The 22736-nt window shown below is 54.8% G+C and overlaps 1 protein-coding gene across 2 annotated transcripts in view; it reads right to left on the bottom strand.

Annotated features, from left to right (window-relative positions):
* The window catches only part of PAX5 (paired box 5), a 127979-nt gene extending 114562 nt beyond the window's left edge, over window positions 1–13417 (bottom strand). The window contains exons 1-3 of one of the 2 annotated variants that reach the window (XM_039381688.1): window positions 13372–13417; window positions 5847–6012; window positions 1272–1469 (exon numbers count right to left, since the gene is read on the bottom strand). In XM_039381688.1, coding sequence (XP_039237622.1) covers window positions 1272–1469; window positions 5847–6012; window positions 13372–13417 — 410 coding nt within the window. Of the gene's footprint in view, window positions 1–1271; window positions 1470–5846; window positions 6013–10232; window positions 10332–13371 lie in introns of those variants that run through there. The other variant, XM_027723365.2, reaches the window with a different exon arrangement.
* Window positions 13418–22736: the final 9319 nt, after the last annotated feature.

The raw sequence follows: 22736 nt of genomic DNA, 5'->3' as shown, positions 1-22736 counted from the left end.
CATGTCCATATTTACTACATGCTGCTCTAGAGCCTCAATAAGTCAGGGGTTCCCAGGTAACAGCAAGGGCCATGCGTGAACTGATCCACTTTCTTCCCTTAGATACACGAACGTGTGACTCGACGTTCAGTCCATCAAGGCAGAGACTGCACTTTCTGCTAACACTGGGGAAGCCGCTCCGGCTACTCAAGCGGCAACTCCATGAATGCAAATCAGGTTGTGATAGCCAATAAAAGAATATTGCATCAATTTATTTCATGTCTGTGGACACAAATGAGACACTTTATAGCAAGCTGCATTTGAAGGATTTGCATGCAGTTGCACAAGTGAAAATCACCTCACCAGAGTAGTGAGGTGGAAGCCTGGTGCAGAGTGAAAACGAAAGAACTCTGCTTGCCGTGGGTGTGTGTGAGGCTGCCCAAGCACTCTGCCATCCAAGTATTCATCCTTTACTGTTGCTCTGGCAGGGCTGGAGCCATCATGAAGTATTTCACTGGGTTTTCCTAGCACCAGCGTTATACATTGCTCAACTCGGGAGGAAGTGGTGAGCACAGAAGGTGTAACAGAGAAGGTAGTAAGTTGGAGCCCCTCCAGACCCCCCTGCAAGCCCAGCCCTGACTGGTAAGGTTGTAGCAAAACTCCCAAACACAGGACTGAGGCTTCAAATGAGATTACCTTGCATTGTTACAAAAGCAATTCAAGGCCACTTAAGTGCGTCCATGTACCAAGCAGATGGCTGAGGTCCTTGGACACCATTAACCAAACTCTCCTGGTGATATTCATGCTGAGCATAGGCCTGGGCCAACGTCACCAACACAAAACAGGTGTCAGGGGACAGAATGGCACCCATGCCTTGAGCTCCCCTGTTTCCCAGATGACTGCCACCCTACTCAATGGCCATCTCAGCTTCCCTTCTGGGCAAAGCATGTCCCACTGAACCCCCACCACACTGAGCAGAACCGGGGCTTCATTCAAAGCAAACACACAGGGTCGTTCCCAGCAAGGTTCCCCCATTCACAGACTCGAGAAAGAATGGGAAAGAAGCAAAAGCTGGTAGCAGAACCTGTCCACTCCTAGAAAACGCTCATCGTCTGTGATGCTTCAGCCACCGAAGCAAGCCCACAGCTGCTCCCCAGCCCCAAACACCTCAGGGAAACACATGAAGCTGCTTTTCTTGCAAACAGCCCCAAACACCCAGTCATACTAAAAGACAAGGATGCAAAGACAGTGCTTCCGTGGAGCATCCACCCCAGGACCAGACCGAGCTTTACCTGTTAATGGAACTGACACTAGGCACGGTGTCATTGTCACACACTCGCTCAGCAAGGAGCCTGTCCCTGATCTCCCAGGCAAACATGGTGGGATTTTGGCGTTTGTACTCTGCAATTTTTTCGACAACTTTGGGTGTGGCGACCTTTGGTTTTGATCCTCCAATCACTCCAGGCTTAATACTCCCGGTTTCATAATACCTGGGACAACATCCAAAACAAAGCTTTAGTTATCACACACAGACAGAGAACATGTTCTGAGATTTATAGAGAACATCACTTCAAGGTAACCAAAGCCCAGCAAAACCTGAGATACATCTTCACTTTCACATACACATTTTCTGCCTATGTAGTGCTTTATCACCTAATAGATTAACTTATAGTAATTGGAATTGGGCCTCTGGATACAATATATATTTTTCTGTAATAGCAAGACAAAAGAAACAATGCAAGATTAAAGGGCACGCTGAGATCCAAAATTAACTGAAAATGTGTGTTATTAATCAGCAGTACTAGCAATAATAAAAACAAATCACACCAAAGAACACTTTTTGCAGTGGACTCTTCGGTAGCAAATTACTGCTTCTACAGAAATTCTCTGTCATTAATATCTACAGCTTGCTATCATTTCAGAGCAAAATAATGGCTAGGTATTCTATTTTATTTGCACATCTGGAATACCTATGCCAGCATATCTTTTTTCTATTTTATGGTTTGAATATGCATATTAGGGTTTTAATAGTTCATGTTTTTTAAATGTATTTTTTTCAGCATTATGTTTTCACTAGTATCAATCACAATTTTTGAGGGAAAGGGAGCTGCCTGCACTCCAGAGGGATCCAGCTGATGCGGGGATTGGTTTCTGTGACCGGCTCTTTCCTCAGGTGCAGCATCATCACCCCCACCAGCAATTCTGCTGATGCCATGCCCCCAGGAAATGTGGAGAATGGGATCCCTAAACCAACAGAAAACTGGCAGAATTCTTCACAAATAAAGCACACAAGAGCAACTGCTTTTGGTAGTTTTGCAACAATACACCAACTGAGATTCCTGGGCCAGGTGAGTCTCCCCTTTTAATAAACAAAGTATCGAACACGCTGCTGAGAGCAGAAGTTGCACCTTGTCTGATGTGGGCCAGAATGGAGACCAAGAATGAGACCACGCTCTTCTCTGCTGCGGTCGGAATGCTCCATGCAGAAGGCTGTTTCCCAGGCCTGCACTTCTTTGTATCTTGTGACCAGATAAAAAACAAGCCCCGTGCCTACCTTCAGCCACCACACCAGCTGCCCCAGTTCTGCACATCCCTTTCATATAGAGCAGACCCCTACTCCGTCAACGTCTCGACCGGACGCCCACCGAGCTGCACTCTCAGGAGCTCAAACATGACCACTTGCTGCTCCGCACCCATATTTCTAACTCAGAAGAAACTCTCAAGCAAGAATGTAAGACTGTTTATTAATATATTTTCTCTGCAGCTATCTGACATAATCATTACATAAAAAAACCCCAGAAATTAATTCCCCCATCTTTCCAGCCTGAACAAAGCACAAACAGTCTGCACAGCCAAAGTCTGCCTCACTGAAACACACAACTGTGTTCATCAAATTTCTGCCAGGCTACCTGTCTTCCAGTCTTTCTGTATGCAGGGCCTAAAAGTCCTTTAAAGGGACCGACACCAAATTGTTCATACATGTTCTCAGATATTCTGGGTGCAGATGTTGACATGGAGCTACCAGTCTCCATGAGCCATTAAAGTAACTCTAAAGCGTTGAGTGTCAGGAATGGGTTAACCCTCCCGCTGCCCCTAAATGCAGCAGGTTTTAGGTCAGAGAGGCAAAATCCAGCACCTTGTGAACTTTCACAAGAACGTGACAAAACAATGGCAAATACGGCCCATAAACCTTATAAAACCTTGCACCCTTTATAAAACCTTGGCTGCTGGCACCTCTCCTGTGAGGAGGATGTAGAAGGCAACCAGGCAATACCACAAATGCTACCAGACAAAAGTCACAATTTTCTTAGATCCAGTCAGAACAATGGATTTCACAAACATTTCTCAGTGTTTTTCTCCAACAGCACTCCTGGTCAGTACCCTGCACCACAGGCCAAGCCTGGCAGAGAGGAGCATCCCCAGCAGCACCAGACACCATGGGGCACATGCCAGCTGATGCTTTCCCACAGCCAATCACCACAGTAGGAAAGCCACGGTAGCGAAGGGCCTTGACACCACAGTGCTGTGGCTGTGGCCAGCTCACCAGAGGACGAAGCCCTGGTGCCCTCTGGGCAGCAAGACCACTCTCAAGCTAACTCTTTAACTCCTGACCACTCTCACAGCCTCAAGCCATGCCAAAGCACACGTGAGCCCATGGGAAGGCTCAACTTGCACAAGAGGTGCAGGATTGGGCCCAGACCCCCTTCCCTGGGCACTGGGGGAACTCACAGTGATGGGCACAGCCCTCACACTGCACTGCTGCTGACATCCCTCTCCTCTCCATCCTGGTGAGGAACCTGGGGGCAACTGCAGGGCCTGCAGTCTATACAGCTCTGTCATCCTTGGCTCCCATCTCCATTTTAAAGGCAAGAATGGCTGCACATCTTTTCATGTACATCAAGTCAAGGCCTTTTGCTCACGGAAAGTTGCCAAAGCAAGTGGAGGGTGGGCACGTCCATGGCACCCTCCTCCGAGGGGTGAGAGCTTCATTTGCCCTGCAACTGCTGGTTCCCTGCCTCTGGGTGTTTTTTAAAGCTGCACTGAGGACTGAAAAATTCTAATCATAAAATTCCCAATGTAAGGATTCCCATTTTTCACACACATGAACACATATGAAAAAAACACACACAACACAGAGTTGCAATTACAGAGACATTTTACCCACTGTACTTATTAGTTATGAAAATAATGAGCTATGAAATTCCAATTTATTGTTGACAACTTTAATGACAGAGCTCTGGAGCAGAACTCTGAGCTCTACAGTGCAAATATATCTAGCAGTAGACCTAAACTGTCAAAACTAAAACCACCAGACTTTTTCCTGGTGGGTAAATAAATTGGCGTTTCCAAGCTATATGTTGGTCCTGATGGGAATTGGTGGCAATTCTGTTGCGGTAGTGAGCATCGCCAGCCAAACCACACCAGCCAGGCAGGGAGCTCAGGCCTCTGCTGGCTGCGGGTGCGGAGCCATAAGCGGGTGAAACAGCCTGTGATGGGCAGGATAAAGCCCATGGAAAGTTTGCCTTTATAAAACAGTCAAGGCATCTGAGTTTTCAAAAGTCCACTGGGAAGAATGCATGTAACTTGCCAGTGAAGACATGTAACTTCAAGGAAGGCATGAGAAAAAAAGCAGGGACACTGAGCGCAGGCAGCAATGCCGGCTCCTGCAGCTCTGAGACTGAGCCGGGCTGTGGGGGTGCCGCTCATCAGTTTGGGCAGGTAGAGGTAAGGTGGATGTGGAGAAAGTAGTGACAAGAACTCCAAAACCAGGGACCTATGAACCTGACAAATCTGAACGCATAAATGACCACCCTGTGGTAAGAAATGCTGTTAATCCAACAGATCCCATGCATGATACTACAAAACAAAAAAGCCTTAACAGTCTCTGCAGCTATGCTGTGTCCAGCAAGTTGGTTAGAAATTGGGAAAGAAAAAGATAGTTAAAATAAAAATAGTAAAATTCTAAACAATTAAATTAACTGGGAAAGTTTAGCAAACATATTGGGAATTAACTTTTCTAGATGAACAAGGAAAACATACTCTGAAAAAAAAATTTAAATTTCCCTTAATATAAGTTGCCCAAGTATGTCTGAATACCTGGGGTTAAAAACCATTTTAACATCATAATTTGCATTAATTAGGTTTAGATTTGTTCACAAAATTTAAAAATTAAAAAAAAAAAAAAAGCGAGGATGGTATTTTTTACCAAAATCTACGTCAAATTTTAAAATGAAACCAGGAAATAAAATGAATTCAGAGTTTAATTTCCTGTGCCATAGTGTTTGGAGCAGCTCCCACCTGAATAGAGGGTTACTTCCAAAATAGCTACAATTAAGATGGTTCCTAGTTTCTTATTGTAACCTGTACTTTCATAATCCAGCAGAAGAAGGGAAAAAGATGTTTAATCATAAATAGTAGGACATATTGCAGAGTAGCCTGTATGAGTGCACGCAATGTTGATGAAATGTATAACGATAGTATTGTTAAAAGACAGTTGTCTTCAGGAAGCAAAACAAGTAACTTCCACAACTTCTACTTTTTTTTCACATTTTGCTGAAGATGACTGCCAGATTTCCTCTCCTGTTCAGAACAGACAGCTGCAGGACATATGCCATATATACAGCAAATACACACGGCATTCTGCACTTTGCATTAGAGTTACGTACAAGAAGCTGTGAAACAAGACACAGTGGCTCTTTCTTTCCACATCAGACATATAAACCCACGAGTGATCAGGAAGCCCTTCTCCTCACTGGACTGATCTCCTGATTTCTACAAGTCTCCGTTTGTTTGTAGCCTCCAGTTCAGGACCAACACCGACACTCTTCTCTTGACGGACACAGAAGGATTCGCCGTCCCCCCATTACCTGCCAAGTATTTTGCTGACACAGCCATGGCTGACGCGGAGCTGCCGGGAGATGTCACACGGTCGGACCCCTTGGTGGGCGAGCTCCACGATCCTTTGGCGAACGACATCTGGGAGGGGGCGGCCATTCACAAAAACACCCCCCAGCTGATTCACCCCTCCATGTCCTGAAACACACAGGGGAGGGGGAGAAGAGCAGGAGAAGAGCTGTGTGAGAGTTTTAGACGTCTCTGCAGAGTAGAACCCCCAGTCCCAGCGCTCCCCGGCTCTTGTCATCGCCTCCCCAGCATCGGTCTGATTTCCCTGAGCAGAGCAGGAAGGCGGCCGCGCTGCCGCAATGCCACTCGCTGAAGGCACACCGGGGCCCCTCGGGGAAGATGGCCACGGGGAATCACGCAGCCGTGCGCGGCACCCCGGGTTAACCCCAATCCTCCTCCCAAAACCTCCTTCACCCAATCACGAACTCCAGGGCAGGCTTGGTGCTGCCCCGTGAAGCGGAGGCTGGTCAGAGCCTCTGGCTGGTCAGTGGAAAATAAGGCTGCGTGATCACTCAGCCCACACAGTGCCTCTGTCTGAACATAGGAGATACCTGAAATGAAACACGCTGTGGTTTTGGTTTTGTTTTTACAGATGCCTTGAATTAATCAAGGGAGAAAAGGAAAAAAAAAAAAAAAAAAAAAGAGGAAAATAAAAAGAGCATGATTCTGCTCCTAAAATTTGCGGCAGCCTTTGGAGATATTATGATCCCACAAATAAAGCATGAACACTTGGGCAAGCCCAGTATATTACTCCTATTTGAACAGATTTGCACCGTTCACCTTTAGCAAGGTGAATCATATATATGGTGGGAAACGGGATCCTCTTGGAGGAATAGCAATGAAACTGTGTAAACCCCATGAACACATAATAATCCCATGTACCAGGAGGTAATATAATTAACCCTGGTGTTGTTATTCATCCAAACTACTTATATTACAGAGGAGTGTAGAAGCTGAAAACAAGCCACAGGGGCAGTACAGATGCCAATTCTTGGGGAAAAAAAAAAAAAAAATCTCTCTATTTGCACAGGGCTTGAACTGTATTGAATAAACTGACAAGCCAAATGCCTCAGTGTTAAAAAACATAGATTATAGAGAGCTATTTTTATTTAAATCCGGTCATTTCACTATTGATTAACTGCTGTCAAACTTTGCAAACACCTTCTAAAACTGTCAGGACACATAATGAACCCACATGAAAAATGTGATGCTAAGCCCTGTGGTGAGCAGACGAACGCCTGCTCTGCTTTCTCCGGTGCGAGAGGCAGACTGTGCCAGCGGCTCAGCCAGCCGCAGGCTCGTGCTTCCCTTCCGAGCGCCGGGAGTCCGGAGCGGACTCCGGGGACGGGACTCCTGACCAGGGAGCTGCCGCGGCGCCCGGGACGCCGGGGCTGGGGTAAGGGACAACTCGGTGGCGGAGGCGAACGGGAGCTGCCCCACAAGGCTGCGGCGAACGAGACCTCGGGCTCCTCACCTCTTCTCAGGGCTTTAAGTTCGGGGAATCATGCACAGTGCACTCAGTGTGAGCGGGAAGGTCCTGTGGTGGTGTTCATGCAAGGGGAGAGGGAAGAAGGGGAGAACAGGACAGAAGAAAAGAAAAAGGAAAGAGAAAGGAAAGGGAAAAGAAAAGGGAAAGGGAAGAGGGTGGAAAGAAACGGGAAAGGGAAAAGAAAAGAAAAGAAAAGAAAAGAAAAGAGAAAAAGGATGGAATGGGAAAGGAAATGGAGAAAAAGAAAGGGAGGAAGGAGAGAGGAGGGAGGCACGGAGGGACAGTGGAAGGAGGGGAGGGAGGGAGGGAAGAAGGAAGGAAAGGAAGAGAGGAAGGAAAGAGAGGTAGGAAAGAAAGGAAGGAAGGGAAAGAGGGAGGAAGCAAGGAAGAAAGGGAGGGAGGGAGGGAGGAAGGAAGAAAGGAAGTGAAGAAAGAAGAAAGGAAGGAAGGAAAGGAAGGAAGGAAGTAAAGAAGGAAGGAAAGGAAGGAAGGAAGGAAGGAAGGAAAGGAAGGAAGGAAAAAGAAGGAAGGAAGGGAGGGAGGGAGGGAGAAAGAACATGAAGAAAAGAGTAGGGAAGGCATCATTAAGACATGCGTTTCCTCAGGGAAGTGGCCGACTCTGCCCCCGGAGCCCGTCCCAGCCCCCGGAGGCCGGCAGGGCTCGGGCCTGCCCAGGCCTGGAGCTTAGGCTCTCCAGGCGCCGGGAACAAAGACTCGGGCCGCCGCCGTCCCTTCCCCCAAACCTGCCACAGCCCCGGGAGCAGCACCGGCTCTCGCCCGCCGGGGCATCTCTGCCGCGGTCGCGCTCCCGGGTGACTGCTGGTCGGGGGCCCCGTCGGGCCGTGAGCTGCTGGAGCCCGGGGGTCATCGAGCTCCGTCCGCGGCCCGGTGCGGGAACGAGGCAACCGCCCCACCTCCGTGCCCCTCTCCGCAGTCCGGGGTCTCCACAGGGAGCGGGGAGGGGGAGAGACTCGTATGCTCTTTCGGGCGGGGGCAGCACCGACAAGCGGCCCGCGGGCCGAGCCCGGAGCCGCGGTGCAGCCGGGACGGGCGGGGGCCCGGACGAGCCGAGGTGCGGCCGTTCCCGGGGAGCCACCGACGGGGATGCAGGCCACCTCGGCTATCCCCTGCCCGCCTCGGCGCCCCCGGGGCCCTGGACGGCGGCGGCCAAGGGCTCTGCCCATGCGGGACTAAGAGCCGCAGGGACTGTGCCGGGACAGAAGGGTCCGAGGTGCCGCTCGGGACCCCCCAACCCCCTCCGCCGTTTCCCCGGGTCGAGCCGCCGCCCCGCTCCCCCGGCGGACAGCTGCCCCCGCTGCCCCCCCGGCTCCCCTTTTCACGGCGGTCCCGACCCCCACGTCCATCCACCCTTCTGCTCTGAGGAGACGCGGGTCCGGAGATCGTTTGGCAGGGAATGGCCCCGGTGACTCCCCAGCCGCGGCCGAGGCCAGAGCGAAGACACCGGCATTTTGGTTTTATTCCTTCTGTTTGCCCCGAGATTCCTGCGGAAGACATCGATTTTTCACGGCCGCGAATGACGGAGGGCGCTGCTGAAACCCGCCTGGGGTGTCTGGCCCCACGCGTGGAGCCCGTCCTCTGTGGGCTGCGGGTCCGCTTGCCACCCTTGGCAAGGGGCGCTCTGGCGGAAGAGGGCTCCGCGCCACCCCCCGCATCGCGCACCGCGGCCTTTCCGACCTTAAAGTTCGCCTTAAAATAAACGTGATTTTGTTCAGTGCCGGGAGAGAATTTAAACGCGGGTATCGAAAGCCGCGTTGCCGCGGGAGGCACAGTCCGCTTTCACGCGGACGGCAGAGCCCGTCACCGGCCGCCGTCCCCGCTCTGAACAACCCCAGAAAGCGAGCGATGGGGAGAGGGATGGGAAGTGAGCAAATGAACGGGGAGCGCAGGGAGCACGAGGGAGGGAGGTTAATCTCTAGCCCCGGCGCTCGGTGGTTTATTTTGCAAACAAATTTCTTTGAGCCGAAGGGCTGTGGTGCACCGGGAAATGAGATTAGTTCTACCTTAAATTTCCTCGCAATCTCTTGCCGTAATGCAGCGTTTAACTCACCGTGAGAGAAGATGTCATTTCACATAACACTGTGCTAATGGATAAGTCTTCCCCGACCTCTCAAGCACAACAAATCTCGGGCGAACCCACAGTGCACGACCTGTTAACTTCACCGGCCGCCCGCTCCGCCGCCAGGCTGCCCGGCGCCGGGCTCACAGAACCGCGATCACGACACCGTTCTCCAGGGTTTAAAAAGAAAAAAAAAATCTTCCCTACAGCCCCGCTCCTCGCTCTTCGCATTGGCTCGGTTTGGTTGGTTTCGGGTTTTTCTGTTTTGTTTTTTGGAGGGGGGGTTGTTTGTTTGGTTGGTTTGCTTTTTGGGTGGTGGATTTGTTTTGTTTTGTTTTGTTTTGTTTTGTTTTGTTTGTTTGTGGGAGTTTTTTTGCTTTGTTTCCAATTAACGAATTTCGAAATTTTGAAAAAGAGAAAGGAGATCAACTTTTCCGTTCGCCGGGAATACCGCGCGGCTGTCTTCCCGAAGATTTGATTTAGGGGGAAAAATAAACACATGCACATATATATAACATCTATGTACTCATCTATGCACACAGGCACGCGTTCATATGTATCGATGGCTGTACACACATTGGTAGCCGTGTCTGTATATCCGTATGTACAGATACACACACGAAAAAGCATCAACTCTTTATGGTAAAATAACCCCCGGGCCAGCCCGCTCCCGCAGCACACTGGCCTTCCCGAGGGGACACGTCGGCGGCCGGCCCGGTGGGGCCCGCGGAGGGAGCCGGTCGCGCGCGGCCGCTCAGACAAGTTGAAGAAACAGCCACTTACTGTGCATTGCTGCGAACGGGTCGTGCTTACAGTGTATTTCCATCGGAGCGGTCCGGGGCCGGGCGGCCTCGGCGAGCTGATCTAGATTCGCCAGCAGTGCTCGGTTTTCGGGCTGGGGGAAGGAGCCCACGAAAAAGCCCGGAGACCGACCAGAAGGGGGGGAACAAACAAACAAACAAACAAAAACCAAACAAACAAAAACCACCAAAAACCAAACCACCACCAAAAAAAAAAAAAAAAAAAAAAAAAAAAAAAAAACCAAGGCGGAAAAAAAATTGAATAAAAACCGAAAAAGAAAAGCGGAGAGTCCCGCCTCGAGTGGGGTCGCGGTATCCGAGAGCGCTGGCCAAGCGCGACTCTTGCGCCGCTTGCAGACTCCGGAGGCCCCGTCGGGGAGGCGCGGAGAGGCCGCCCCGGGCTGCGCTCCTGCCCCCGGCCTCTTCCCGGGTGACCGCCGATCCTCGGCACCCGCCGCCCGGCTCCGGGGCGGTGCTGGGCGCGGAGGGGGCGGGCGTCTCGGTTCGGCGGCCGAGAGCCTGGCGCTGCCCGCCCGACGGCTCTTTGTGCTGGCGGTGCCGGCGGCTGCGCGGCGGTGGCGGCCGGGGCGGGCGGCGGCGGGGGCGGGCGCCCCGTCCTCGGGGCTCGGTCCCGGGGCGGTGGCGCGCTCCGCCTGTGCCGCCCCCCGCCGCGCCGCTCGCAGCAACTCGCTGCGCCGGGCGGGGCGGCGGCGGTGGGCGAGGGGAGCGGCGGGGGAAGGTGTGTGAGAGGGCGGGGAGCGGGGCGGGGGCCGGCCTCGCCGCGGCCCCGCGGGACTGGGCCGCCCCGTCAGCGGCCGCCGTCCGACCTGGGGCTCAGGCTCGGCGCGCCCATTGCCGCCCGCCCGCCCGCCCGTCCGCCCGCCCGCCCGCCCGCCGGGACCGGGGCCGCGGCGGCGCCCCCTCCCCTCCCCTCCCCTCCCCTCCCCTCCCTCCTCTCCTTCCTTCCCTCCCTTCCCTCCCTCCCCTCCCTCCCTCCCTCCCCTCCGCCCGCCGTCGGCCGCCGGGGCGGCGGAGCCTGGCTGGCTCGGGCGGTGCGCCCGGCGCGCTGCCGACCGGCGGCGGGCGGCGGGGGTTGTGGCGGGCGGCGGGGGCGGGGGCCGCGGGGCCTCAGGGCGGGGCTGGCGGGAGGGGCGGACGGGGGGGTCCGGCGGGGCCGCCCCGGGGCCGCCCCCGTCTCGCGGCCCCGCGCGGACACGGTGCGCGCGGAGGGGGCGGCGGGCGGAGCTTCAGCACTGCGCGGGCGGACAGCGGCGGGGGCGGGGCCCGATCGTCACTCAGCGCGCGGCCAATCGCAAAGTTCACCTGCCGTGCCCCGCATTGGCCGCCGGGCGGGGGCGCTGCCTATTGGCGGGCTGCGAGCCAATGGGGGGCGGGGCCGTACGCCCCCGCGGGGCGTGGCTGGAGCGCAGCCACGCGTGACCGTGGCGTGGGGGGTCTCCTTCGGGTCTGGGGGGACCCCGGGGCCGCGGCCGCGGGACCCCCGATGGGGTGACGGGCCGTCCTGTGGGCGTGCGTCAGCCGGCGGCCCGATGGAGCCTCCTGAGGCCGTTGGTCTCCCCGGCGGTCGGATGGCACGTGTCGCTGCCGTGGGTCCTCCGTGCCCCCGGGAGCCCGGGCCATCGGTGCGGGCGCGGAGGGACGCCGGCCGGTGTCCTGGTAGGGATCTCCGCTCGCTCGTGCTGCCTGCGGTCGAGTCGGGGCCGACGGCTGACGCGCCCAGAGGCGGCACGTTCCCGCTCTGGCTGCCGCGCCCGTGGGTCCCGCCCCCGGCAGTGCTGCCCCGTCTGGAGTTAAGGGCCCGGCGAGGAGGCCCGGATAATCCCCTGGGGCTGCGCCTGTCCCGCTGCGGGTGACCCCGGTGGCGTGGCAGAGCCCCGCCGAACGAACGTCCCTGCCCTCGGCCTCGCCTTCCAGCTGTCCCCCTCACCGGGATCCTCGTGTGGGAGGGGGCTCCGAAGAGCTTCATCCGCCGGCCCCGGGCGAGACCCACCCACACCCCCCCCCACCCCCCCGAGCTCAGCCACTGGGTCTCGGTGGCGGTGGGACCGTGCCGTGGTGCCCCGTCGGCGGCAGGGGACCGGCGGGTGGACTCGGGGCGAGTTTTCGTTGAAGACGAAACTCCTGGCCGCGGCCGAACCGCCACCGCAGGGTCGGGACACAGGATCCAGCCGAGGGACAGCGAGGGCCACTCCCTGCGCAGCCCCGCAGCCGTCGGGCCGGCCGCCCCGCGTCGCCGCTCAGCATCTTGGCTCGGAGGAGCCCCCGGGGATGACGGGCAAGCAGAGCCCGGGGGGTACCCCGCCATCCTGCGCGGAGGGGCCGGGCAGACAGGCAGGGCCGGCTCCCATCCTGCCCGGCCTTCGTCTCTGCCTTTACTCCCCGTCCTCCTCCTCCTCCTCCTCCTCCTCCTCCTCCTCCTCCTCCTTGCCTGCGCGGCACTGTTGTGAGGACCCATCGGCCCAAAGCATCTCAGGAATACGGCGGCCCCGCGGTGCCCGGGGCCAGAGACGGCAGAGGCCTCGGGGCGCCTTGTATCGGGGTCCCCTGTCCCGTCCTTCCCGTCCTGCCCAGCCCGGGCAGTGCTGCCGGTGCTGCCGCCCCTGCGGCCCCCCCGCCCCCGGCCGCCTCCGCCGCGCCATGAAATGCTTTATCGATTAAACGATTATTCAGGCGATTTAACTAATAAAAGGCCCCATCGATCGCTTCGGAATTGCATTCCGCCACCAAACCGCCAGGCCGACTCCGCAATGGCCACCGGCCGCGCTGCCGCCGCGCTCCCCGCAGGGACGCCCTGACAGGGCTCCTCGCTGCCACTCGCCAGTCCCCGGTCTCAGTCCCTTCGCCTGGCCGTCCCCTCAACCCGTCCGCTCCCAGCCGCCCCCTCAACCCGTCCGCTCCCAGCCGCGGGGCCACCGGACACCAGGGCGGCCACTCTGTGGAGCTCGGAAGTCTCGGCAGCCCCCCTCGCCACCCCGACGACCCCGCGGGGAGCTGGTCCCGCCGCCCGCTCGGACACTTCGCCCGCCCGCCCCTACCCACGCCGGCGTCCCCCTCGTCCGCAGAGCCGCTGGGCTCCCTGCAGCCCCCGGCCCGAGTCCCACCTGTCCGGCCGGCCCGGGGGGTCGCGTAGGTTTTCTCCAGCTCCATCTCGGTTCTGCAGGACTTGGGAAAACGGAGGGAAGGAAAAGTTTCCACGTCGTGTTGCTACCGCTTCCTTTTTCTCCTTTTTTCCCTTTTCTTTTTATTGTTTTCTGTTCTCTTTTTCTTGTATTTTCTGTTTTTCTTTCCTCTTCCTCTTTTCTCGTTTGTTTTTCTTTTTTTTCCTCTTTTTTCTTTTCTTTCTTTTCCTTCTTTATTTTCTCTCCTTTTTTTTCTTCTTTATTTTTCTCTCTTTTTTTTTTCTTTCTTTTTTTTTTTCTTTTTTTGAGGGCCTCTCTCAGGTTGGAATAATTCAACTCTTCCGCTCCCCGCCGAGCTTTTGCAGCTGATCACTGAGCTGAAACTAAACGTTTTAGGTGGAAAAAAGCCTCTGAAGGAACCGTGAAATGATTAAGAGACTAAAGAGCTCCTCGCCATGTGAGATCATGTCCTGTTCTCTAAAACATCACAAGATGTCCCCAGACGCAGCCAAAACCCAAGAAAACTCTGACATGTGTTGTAGCAGGAATCAAACTTTGCTCGCAACCAGCCGCCTCCCGAGCGCTCCGCGGCTACGGCAGAGGCGGCGGCACCTGCCCGGTCTGCCTCTTCTGCCCCAGCCCGTCACCAACTTTTCAGCAGAACCGACTTCCCCTTCCCGGGCCGGGAGTGACGCTGACGCCCCCGGGGCCACGCTCCCCGCCGGGCCGGGCCGCCGCGGGGGTGGGACAGGGGCCCGCCTGCCGGCACCTGGGGGGGCGGCGGAGAGATCCCCGCGCCCGCATCCCTCTGGCCCTGCCCTGCCCCGCGTCCCTCGGCGTAGGACATATCTTGGGCCGCGGAGGGGACTGGGGACCAGCGGCCCAGTGGAGGCGCGAGGGCCTGGGCAGGGCTTTCCTGGCCCAGAAGGGCTCCACTCTGGCTCCCCCCGCACCTTCCGTTCGCGCGGAGCATGCAGACCCACCGCTGTGGGTGAGGGTGGGTAGAGGGGAAGGGGAGAAATCACGAGGCCTCGACCTTTCCCAGGTTTATTTTTCAGCGAATCGAGTGGTGGGGGGGAATAAAGGCCCTTCCCTTCCCAAGGCCAAAACAAATTTCGGCCCCGGGACACCTCCCGGGGCTACGGGCTCGGTGAGCAGTCCCCCTCTCAGCGCCCACCGGCATTTGCAGCCACGCACCTACTCCCACCCGCGCACACCCACGGCCCGCGGCCCCTCTCCCGAGGAACCCCAGGCACGGAACCGGTCTGCTTGGCGGGGACGCAGGAGGGCTCTGCTCTGCTCTGCTCCCCTTCCCGGGCTACCCCCGCCGTCCCGCCACCGCCACCGCGCCGGGGTATCGACCAGGGGAGGGGAGAGGAGGACTAAGAGTGGGGGACACGTCCGCTTCCCCTGAGCGAAGCGGCCTGGGGAGCCCCGCTCGGGCCGGGTCCTGCGGGGACGGAGGATGTGTCTAGTTTAGGACGAGGCCCCTTTCGCGAGGCTGGAGACGGGGCTGCCTCGCCCGGCGCAGCCCCTCCACCCCAACGCGGCTCCCACCAGGAGCTAACATGGACGCGAATCTTGTTTCCAAACTCTCCTATTTCTATCCCGACCATCTCTCCGCCTCGGACGCAGTCGCATCCGAAGACCGGCGTCCCCGCGGGGGTCCGCGGCTGGGACGGGCTGGGTCCTCCGGGACCCCCGCCTGCCTGGCTCAGGAAGCGAGGCCGGCTTCGGCCTCTCGCGCTTTTGCTTCCTTTCCCACCAGTCTCTGTTCGCTCTCATTTGCTTACACAGAAATAGCCGCCGCCGGAGCCGCCGCCGAAAATGAAACCCGCCGCTCTGGGATAGGGGGTCCTTCCCTAGGGGAGGCACACCCAAAGGAGCCGCCCAAATGCAAGGCAGACACCCCCCCCCCCCCCCCCCCCGTCCCATTCCGTCCCCTCCCTTCAGGCGCCCGTCTCGCCTCGTCTCTCCTGGCCGCACCGGCCCCGACAACGCGAGCAGCCCGGGAGCGCTTCTCTGACCTCATCCAGGGAAAGGAACGAAAAATACTTTATTGTCTTAAAAAACAGGTCACAGGGCTCCCGCTTTCCCTCTCGCCGCTCGTCTCGGCCCGAGAGAGAGCGCGGGGAGGTGGCAGAGGCGCCGCGGCGGGGGACTGGCCTGGCCCCACCCGTCTGCCAGCGCGGCCGTAGTTGTGGGGACACGCGGGCACCGACCCGTGTGGGCCCGCGGGATGCGCAGCTCTGCGGGGTGCGGGAATGGAGGCCGGCCCCCGGCACGCTGCGGAGTGCCGGGCCCGTGCGGTCTTCTCACGGTCCCGCCGGCCATCCCCGCGGCCTCGTTAACGAAAACAACGTGGGGGCTCCGGCGGGGAGCGGCCCCCCTCACCCCCTGCCAAGGTGGGAGGGCTGGGACCCGCTCTGCTCCCCGCGCGGTGCCCCCCAGAGCGCGGCTGCAGGACCCCGCCGCGGCCTGGCACCGACCCCCGCGGTGCCGGGACCGAGGGTGAGATTTAAGCCCGGGTGCGAGAACCTGCGCCCCACGGACGCCGAGAAGAAGCTGCCGCTGTCCCCAAGAACGGACAGTGCCTCGGGGGCCAGCGGGGCTGGGGGTAGCTAGGATCCCCCCAGGATGTCCCTGGAAAACGCCTCCCGCTCTCCCCGGAGCAGCATCTGAGGGGGCACGGAGTCGTGCCATGGCAGAAAGCCCCGGGAAGGGGCGCTCGGGGCCAGCCCACTGCGATGCTGCGGCCACAGCCGAGGGTCCCCGGCCTTGGCATGTCCCGGACCACGTTTTGGAGTGATGCTGTGCTTTCTGAAAACAGAAGGTAAAATGACAGCGAAGAGGAAAAAAGAGTGGCGCAACAGAAATTCGGGTTTGGAGTTTTCCAAGGACAGTTGTTGTTGCCTGCCCTCTGAAGAAAGGAGAAGATCACGAACCCGGCCCAACCGTTTTTCCTTTTATATCTGATGCATAACGTTAGGACGTGAAGGTGTGCCCTCCCACCCCACGACGTTCACATTCGTCCCGCAGCGCCCGAGGCTGTGCGGGCTTAGCCTAACACCTGGCAGCCAAATACACCTGGAGCGGCCGGAGCAGCGCCTCACCTCCCCAGGTACCGGCCTGTACTGCTCCTGAGGCTGCCTCCTCTTCCTGAGGCATGGGTAACCAAGATTTGGGAGAAGTAGAGGGGCAGGTGGTTGCAGGGAGCATCCAAAGGCCCGCAGTACCTTTGGATGCAGTGGTTACCTGCATTTTCCCACATTTATGTAAAACACACCAACACCAAATAGGGAGAGCGGGAGTGCTGCTACAAATCATAGACTGTCCCTCAGTCTGGGCAGCATTAAAGGTGGGAGGGCGGGTGTTACTGTTTTTGAAATAGCCGGTGCTCCTTTGCAGCACCACAGCCTCCTTTTCCTTCCTTGTCTGACATTTTAAATTCAAAGCAGAGGAGATTTAGCAAGAATCCTGGCCCGCTATGTTCCCACAGTTAAAAGTCATCTCTGAGATGCGGATGCTAATTGGACTGGAGTAATTTAAAAGGTGTTAGGTGAGCAGTCCTGTAAAGTTGAGAGCACTTAGGCAGCTTAATCGAGTATCTTCAGTGATGTTTAGAGAGCTGTGAATGGGAAGCCATCAGAAAAACCGGCTTGAAAGAGTAGAGTGGAGGCATCCCGTCAGCACTAGTGCACACGGAGGATGTGCGCTGTCCCCACTGACAACGATCTCCCAATTGGAAGTGAATGAGGGGAGATGCTGACTGCTGACCATTCTGTCAGCGCTCCGTCCTCTCCCTGCCCAGTCAGTATAGCGAGGAGTCAGAGCCGAGGTGGTGCCGCTAACAAAAGCAGTTTTATTTTTGAGAGCGTGAGAGGAGGGCAGGAAATGCTGAGAGACTTCTCTTTTTCAACCAGTTTTCATTATTATTTTTCACTCCCCCCTTCTAACCCTAACTGCTGTCTCAGACTTGCTTCCAGTTGCCGAGGATCCTTGTCGGTCTGTTCCCGATGGTCTTTATTGGGCGTATTCCTCAGAGAGAGTCGCTGCCAGCCCCATGCCCGGGTGAAATGCTTTTCTGAAAGACCTGCCTAGAGCTTCTCTGTCTGGCACCATGAAGGCTGCTCCCCTTACTGGTTTACAGGATTTTTTCCTCCATTCCACAGCCGCACTGACTGGGGCCTGCCTGATTTTGAATATAAACGTGTGTCAAAGCCAGAAGACTAGCCTGGTTTATCACAGCAATGAATAGTCCAGAACTGTTTTGTCAGCCTACTGTGGAACGGCTTAGGGCCACAGTGACCGCTTCAGTCCCCTCTCTCAGTCACTTTCACTGATCTCGAGTGTGGTTATTTTGGTAGTTAAAAAGACACGGCTTTTAAAGTCAATTTTGCAGAACTTTCTGCCTGGTGACATGCTTACATGAGCAGCTGAAAATGACCTAGGATCCGAGGGAGGACAAGTCACACCAGATGCTGGGTTCTACCTCTTCCTGAGAGCTCTGTGAGAAACTCCACCGTACTCTCTGAAATTACTGCAGTGACGTGACAGAGCGAGGGCTTGGCCTCCCGGCAGCGCAGCACGACTGGACGGCCGCGTTCGGGCTTCCCTGGCCCCTGGCGACGGCTCCTTGTTCAAACACGAGAGAAGCGTGACGCGAGGCACTGTCCGCTGCAGAGCTGGAGCCCTGCGGCCCGGGGGCACGCCGGCAGCTCCTCGGGGAGGAAAAGTGCTTGTTCGGATGCAGCGGTAGAGGCGGGATGAGTGCCGCTTCTGTGACCAGCGCGCACAGCGGATGAAAGAGACGCCCTGAGACTCTCTGGGGTGTCTGGGGATGCAGAGCAGCCGGACCAGGGAAAGGAGGGAGATGGAACATGTTGCTGATCTCTTTGCTAGACGGAGGGTGCCGTGAAGTGCCTGCGGACTACAGAGCTTTGGGCAGAGCACAGAGCAGGAATTTTATCTTCGCAGCTGTAGGTCAGGGAACTCATGGAATAGCACCCTTGAAGTCCACCCTCTGTCACTGCGCTCGGACTTTAACAGTGGCCCCGAGTTCCTGGCAAGTGAGATGCCCTGAGGGGCAGGTTGTCAGCTCACTTTTGCGTCAAGCAGAACAGAGAATCTGGCTGTGGGGATGCCGTTGTGCTCGGAGGAACGGCTACTCAGTTGTAAGCCCCTCTTCCTGCAGTCTGAATGCATCCTCTCATGGACGTTTTGAGAGAAGGGGACTATTTTGGCTACATGCAAAATAAACAAACCAAGATTTAGTTGGGTTTGAGGTTGTTTTATGTGGGCTCTGGCTGGAAGTCGATTGACTCCACTACACAATGCTTACTTTTCCAGTCTCAAGTCTTGACAAAGCCAAGAAAAAAGAATTTCGACTGAAGTTCATCCAGTGCTGTAACTTTTGTGTTTGCTGCTATTAAAACGTTTGAAAAGGTCAAATTGATTCCTTTGCTTTGAGAATTGCTGGAAGAAGAGGTAGATGGGGAGATGGGAAGTTAAATCACTGAATAGTCTGCTTCCAAAAATTGCCAGCAGAGAGGAAAATACAGTGGATTGCATTGGTTGACATAGTAATGTGCAGAAAATGCAAGCAGAAGACTGAATGTTAAAGAATCTAAGCCTTTCTCGTGGCTCAAAAGCAGACACACCCAGAGTATTAGCTGTTACCTTTCCGAGATTAGGTTTTCTGTTATTAAACAAATACTCTTCTACTGATTATAAAAAAACAAAAAAAAAAAGGATAGTGTGTCACAGCCTCTGAGCACATAATTAATTCTGATCAAATAAATGGGGAAAATCAGAAACCGGGTAGCATCAGAGTCCAGTGCGGTCCTGAATCTCTCCAGATCAGGTATTTAATACCCACAGGAATAGGTACAAAATTCTCCTGATCCTCCTCAGCTAACCAGTGGTTGATTGCTAAGTAAGCACATCTCTTTGTTGACATGCTGCCACAAACACAAATAGATGCTGCTGTAAATCCCAGTTGCCAAAGTATTTTTCATCCAAATGTAATTTGCTTCCAAAGAGATTTCAAATTTCCCCTGGACTGTTTAACAGATACCTCACAGCAGGTGCTTCAGGTAGGTGTATTAACCATCTCCTTACAGTGGCTTGGAGAAAGATTTCCATCTATGGTTTTAAGAACCATTCCAGTACATGTAAGAATGAGTAAATGCACATTGCCTCCGTGCAACAAGGGCTAGATGTTCACAGCAGATATTGAAAGAAGAAGAACATTAAAGAGGGATGGAAATGTCTGTATGTCTTCAAGCCCCAGGCCACACTGTTACAGCCCAGGAAGTTCCTCATTCACGGCAGCCCTGGGTAGAACCTCCATTAGACACACGGTCCGGTCCGGAGAGTGTTAGGGCAGAGCAAGGGGGGATGCACACCCTGGGGTGCTGAACTCCACTCTAAAATGGGTGTTGCAATGAGAAACTGGGGCAGCAAAGGACTTACCAACAGCCATTTGTCAGGTTTTAATAATGCAGACCAGCACCAGCAGCCAGGATGTTCTGCTAGCTATTGTGGACAAACAGATGTCCAAACAGATATTTAGCCAGAGGAGGCTAAATATATACTGGCCCATGAGCACAGATACTGCTGGAAGGAGCATGTGGCTGGAAGAGACCCTATGAGAGCACATGGATGGAGATTGGGATCAGGAAGGTAGTGCAAGGATGTCTGGGAAGGGATGTCTGTCATCAGCAACGTTATGCAGGGCTGTGGCAGAGCAGCTCACAAAGGCAGCCAGGGGCTTTCCCATGCAGCACCTGCAGCCAGGCTCACTCAGATGCCAGGAAGGAGCAAATGATGTTGGCTGGGCATGCGCAGAGGTTGCACTTTCTGGTTGAGATGCTCAGGGTTTCAATCACCACATCATCCTTGGACCCAGCTGGAATGGTCTCTTACAAACTTGAAATGCCCAAAACACGACAGTGGGACAGACCTTGTGAATTGCACCATCCCCAAGGTGACTCCACAGTGGTCGGCTAGTGCTGGCCTTCCAACATTTTCCACTGAAACACCTCTTCTGCTCAGTACCAGGATGTTTCTGGGGACCATTTTTTCCGTTTTGCCTTCTGCCAGGATACTCACAGACTGAGTCAGACCCCTCCTTCCTCCCTGTCTCTGGTCTCCCACCCCTGTTGACAGCCAAAGCTCTCCCTCTGGGAAGTTCTGCTGCACAGCACTGCATCACAGGACAATGTTCTGCCTAACACCAGGCTGAAAAAAAAGGCTGTTGCCCAACAAGGAAAAAAAATTTAAAACAACACAGGAAAGTCTCACCACACTTACTACCTAAACTTTAACAGTGATTTTACTTTAAAAAGTCAGGAAGATTTCTTTCATGTCAAGAATTGACTCCCTCTCTTTGCTTCTGCAGCATTTCTCTCACCTGCCACTGAGCCATTAGCCTCTCACACACTGCCATGCAATAAAACGAAGGACTTTTTTCCTCTGGAAATGCTCCTGGGCACTGTTTCAATCCACTGGGCTTTGAAGAACACCCAAAGCAGTAACAGCAGCCTCCAGAGGGACCAAATCCTGCATGGCAGTGGCATTGCTCATCCCTTCACCTCTGTCTCTTGCAAAGCTGTGTGCTTCCCCCCCCCATGGCACACAATGTGGCTGCTCCCCCGTGCCACACACACAGACACAGGAATGGTGCATGTACGGAATCCATCCCACAGAGGGGCCACAAGAGGATGGTGCATTGCAGGATGCACAGGGTGTGAGACACTTGTGTTGGTCCTGCTACCTACAGTGACAAGTCAGGATGTTTTCAGTCCTTGAGTTCCTTTGAGAGTAATTACTGCACAAGATTGTTTTTCTCTTCTCCTTATCTATTTTTGATGTAATTTCTCCTTTTTATTTGCACTCACTCTGATTCTGCAGGGGCACAGGCAGTGTTTGGAGCAGATGACAAAGAGCTCTGCTCTTTATCATCACACCTCTAATGGTCATTAGCTGGGAACTTTAAGAACAATGGAGAAATCTATTTCATTAACTCCAGATTCTGCTTACCTCCAATTATACAGCTGTATGAAAATTACCAAGTGTGAAATATAAAAAGGTTGTCTTGTAATTGAAACCTCTTTTTTAGGTAAATTTTGAAATCAATAAAAGGAAAATTAAAATGGAGCAGCTTGATAACACTCACCCTGTTTGCTCAATATGCAGCTATAACCATCATGAAAAGCCATTTGCCTCATGGTATGTTCTGGAGGAAGGAAAATCAAACTGAGCTGAAGAGGCACTTTGGATAAGGGCCTGGTGTAACAGGACAAGGGGAAATGGCGTCACACTGGCAAAGGGCAAGGTTAGATTGGACATTAGGAAGAAATTCTTCCCTGCGAGAGTGGTGAGGCCATGGCACAGGTTACCCAGAGAAGCTGTGGCTGCCTCTCCCTTGAAGTGTTCAAGGCCAAGTTGGACTGGACTTGAAGCAACCTGGTCTGGTGGAAGGCGTGCCTTCCCATGGTACAGGGGTGGAACTATATGGTTTTTAAGGTCCCTCCCAACCCAAATTGTTTTATGATTCCGTGATGCTCCCTGGGGAGCACTGTGTCTTTGCCCACTTAGCAGCTCAAACAGGAAGAAAAGATGCAATTTCCAACATGTTTCAGTCCCTCTCTTTCTCAGTCTCAGAGATTTGTTTGAGCTGTGGCTCCAGGGATGAAACTGTGTCCAAAGAATGCCCAGGTGTGTGGGTTCAGGGGATAAACCTCCTCTTTCAAGGGATGGGCTCTTGTTCCCATGGTTTATGGCAGCCTCCAGCACGACAGAGACCGTGAAGACAAAGCCTCGTATTTACCATCACTAAAGCGGAACAAAACATTCTTTAGGGGAATTTCCTCACTACTTTTACAGCTCAGCTGTGATATTTGCTTCACTCATTAGTGCTGCTATTTCAGTATTGTCTCTATTTCTTGTTCTGTAGGACATGCGTTATTTTGAGTATTGCAACCAATTTTGGGGGAGTTTTTCAGAAATTTTGCAGCAAGGCACATGGGACATCATTAAACCCTTGTTTCCTCAGGGACAATGCTAGTTGCCTAGCTGGGAGACCCCTCTGGAAATTCAAGGTGTGACAAATATCTTGCTGTCTGACGTGGCTGCCTTTCTCTGTTCCCCTCCCTGCCTTTAGGAGTCTCTAAAGAAACCATCCAAAGAAACCACAGTCCAGCCTCACCCACAGCACAGGACAGATGGAGCTTGTCACCATGGTGTAGGAAAGTGTACTGGTCTGGTCAGGAGGGCTGTGAGCCCAGCTGACTCTGTGCTGAGCAGCCTGGCATGGATGACCTGAGGGTACTTCCCCCATCTCT

The sequence above is a fragment of the Pipra filicauda genome, unplaced genomic scaffold (assembly GCF_003945595.2).
Source record: "Pipra filicauda isolate LSUMZ 115617 unplaced genomic scaffold, ASM394559v2 scaffold236_size1216567_pilon, whole genome shotgun sequence".
Taxonomy (NCBI): Eukaryota; Metazoa; Chordata; class Aves; order Passeriformes; family Pipridae; genus Pipra; species Pipra filicauda.
The sequence above is the reverse complement of the archived record's forward strand: the minus strand, read 5'-3'. Positions and strand labels throughout refer to the sequence as shown.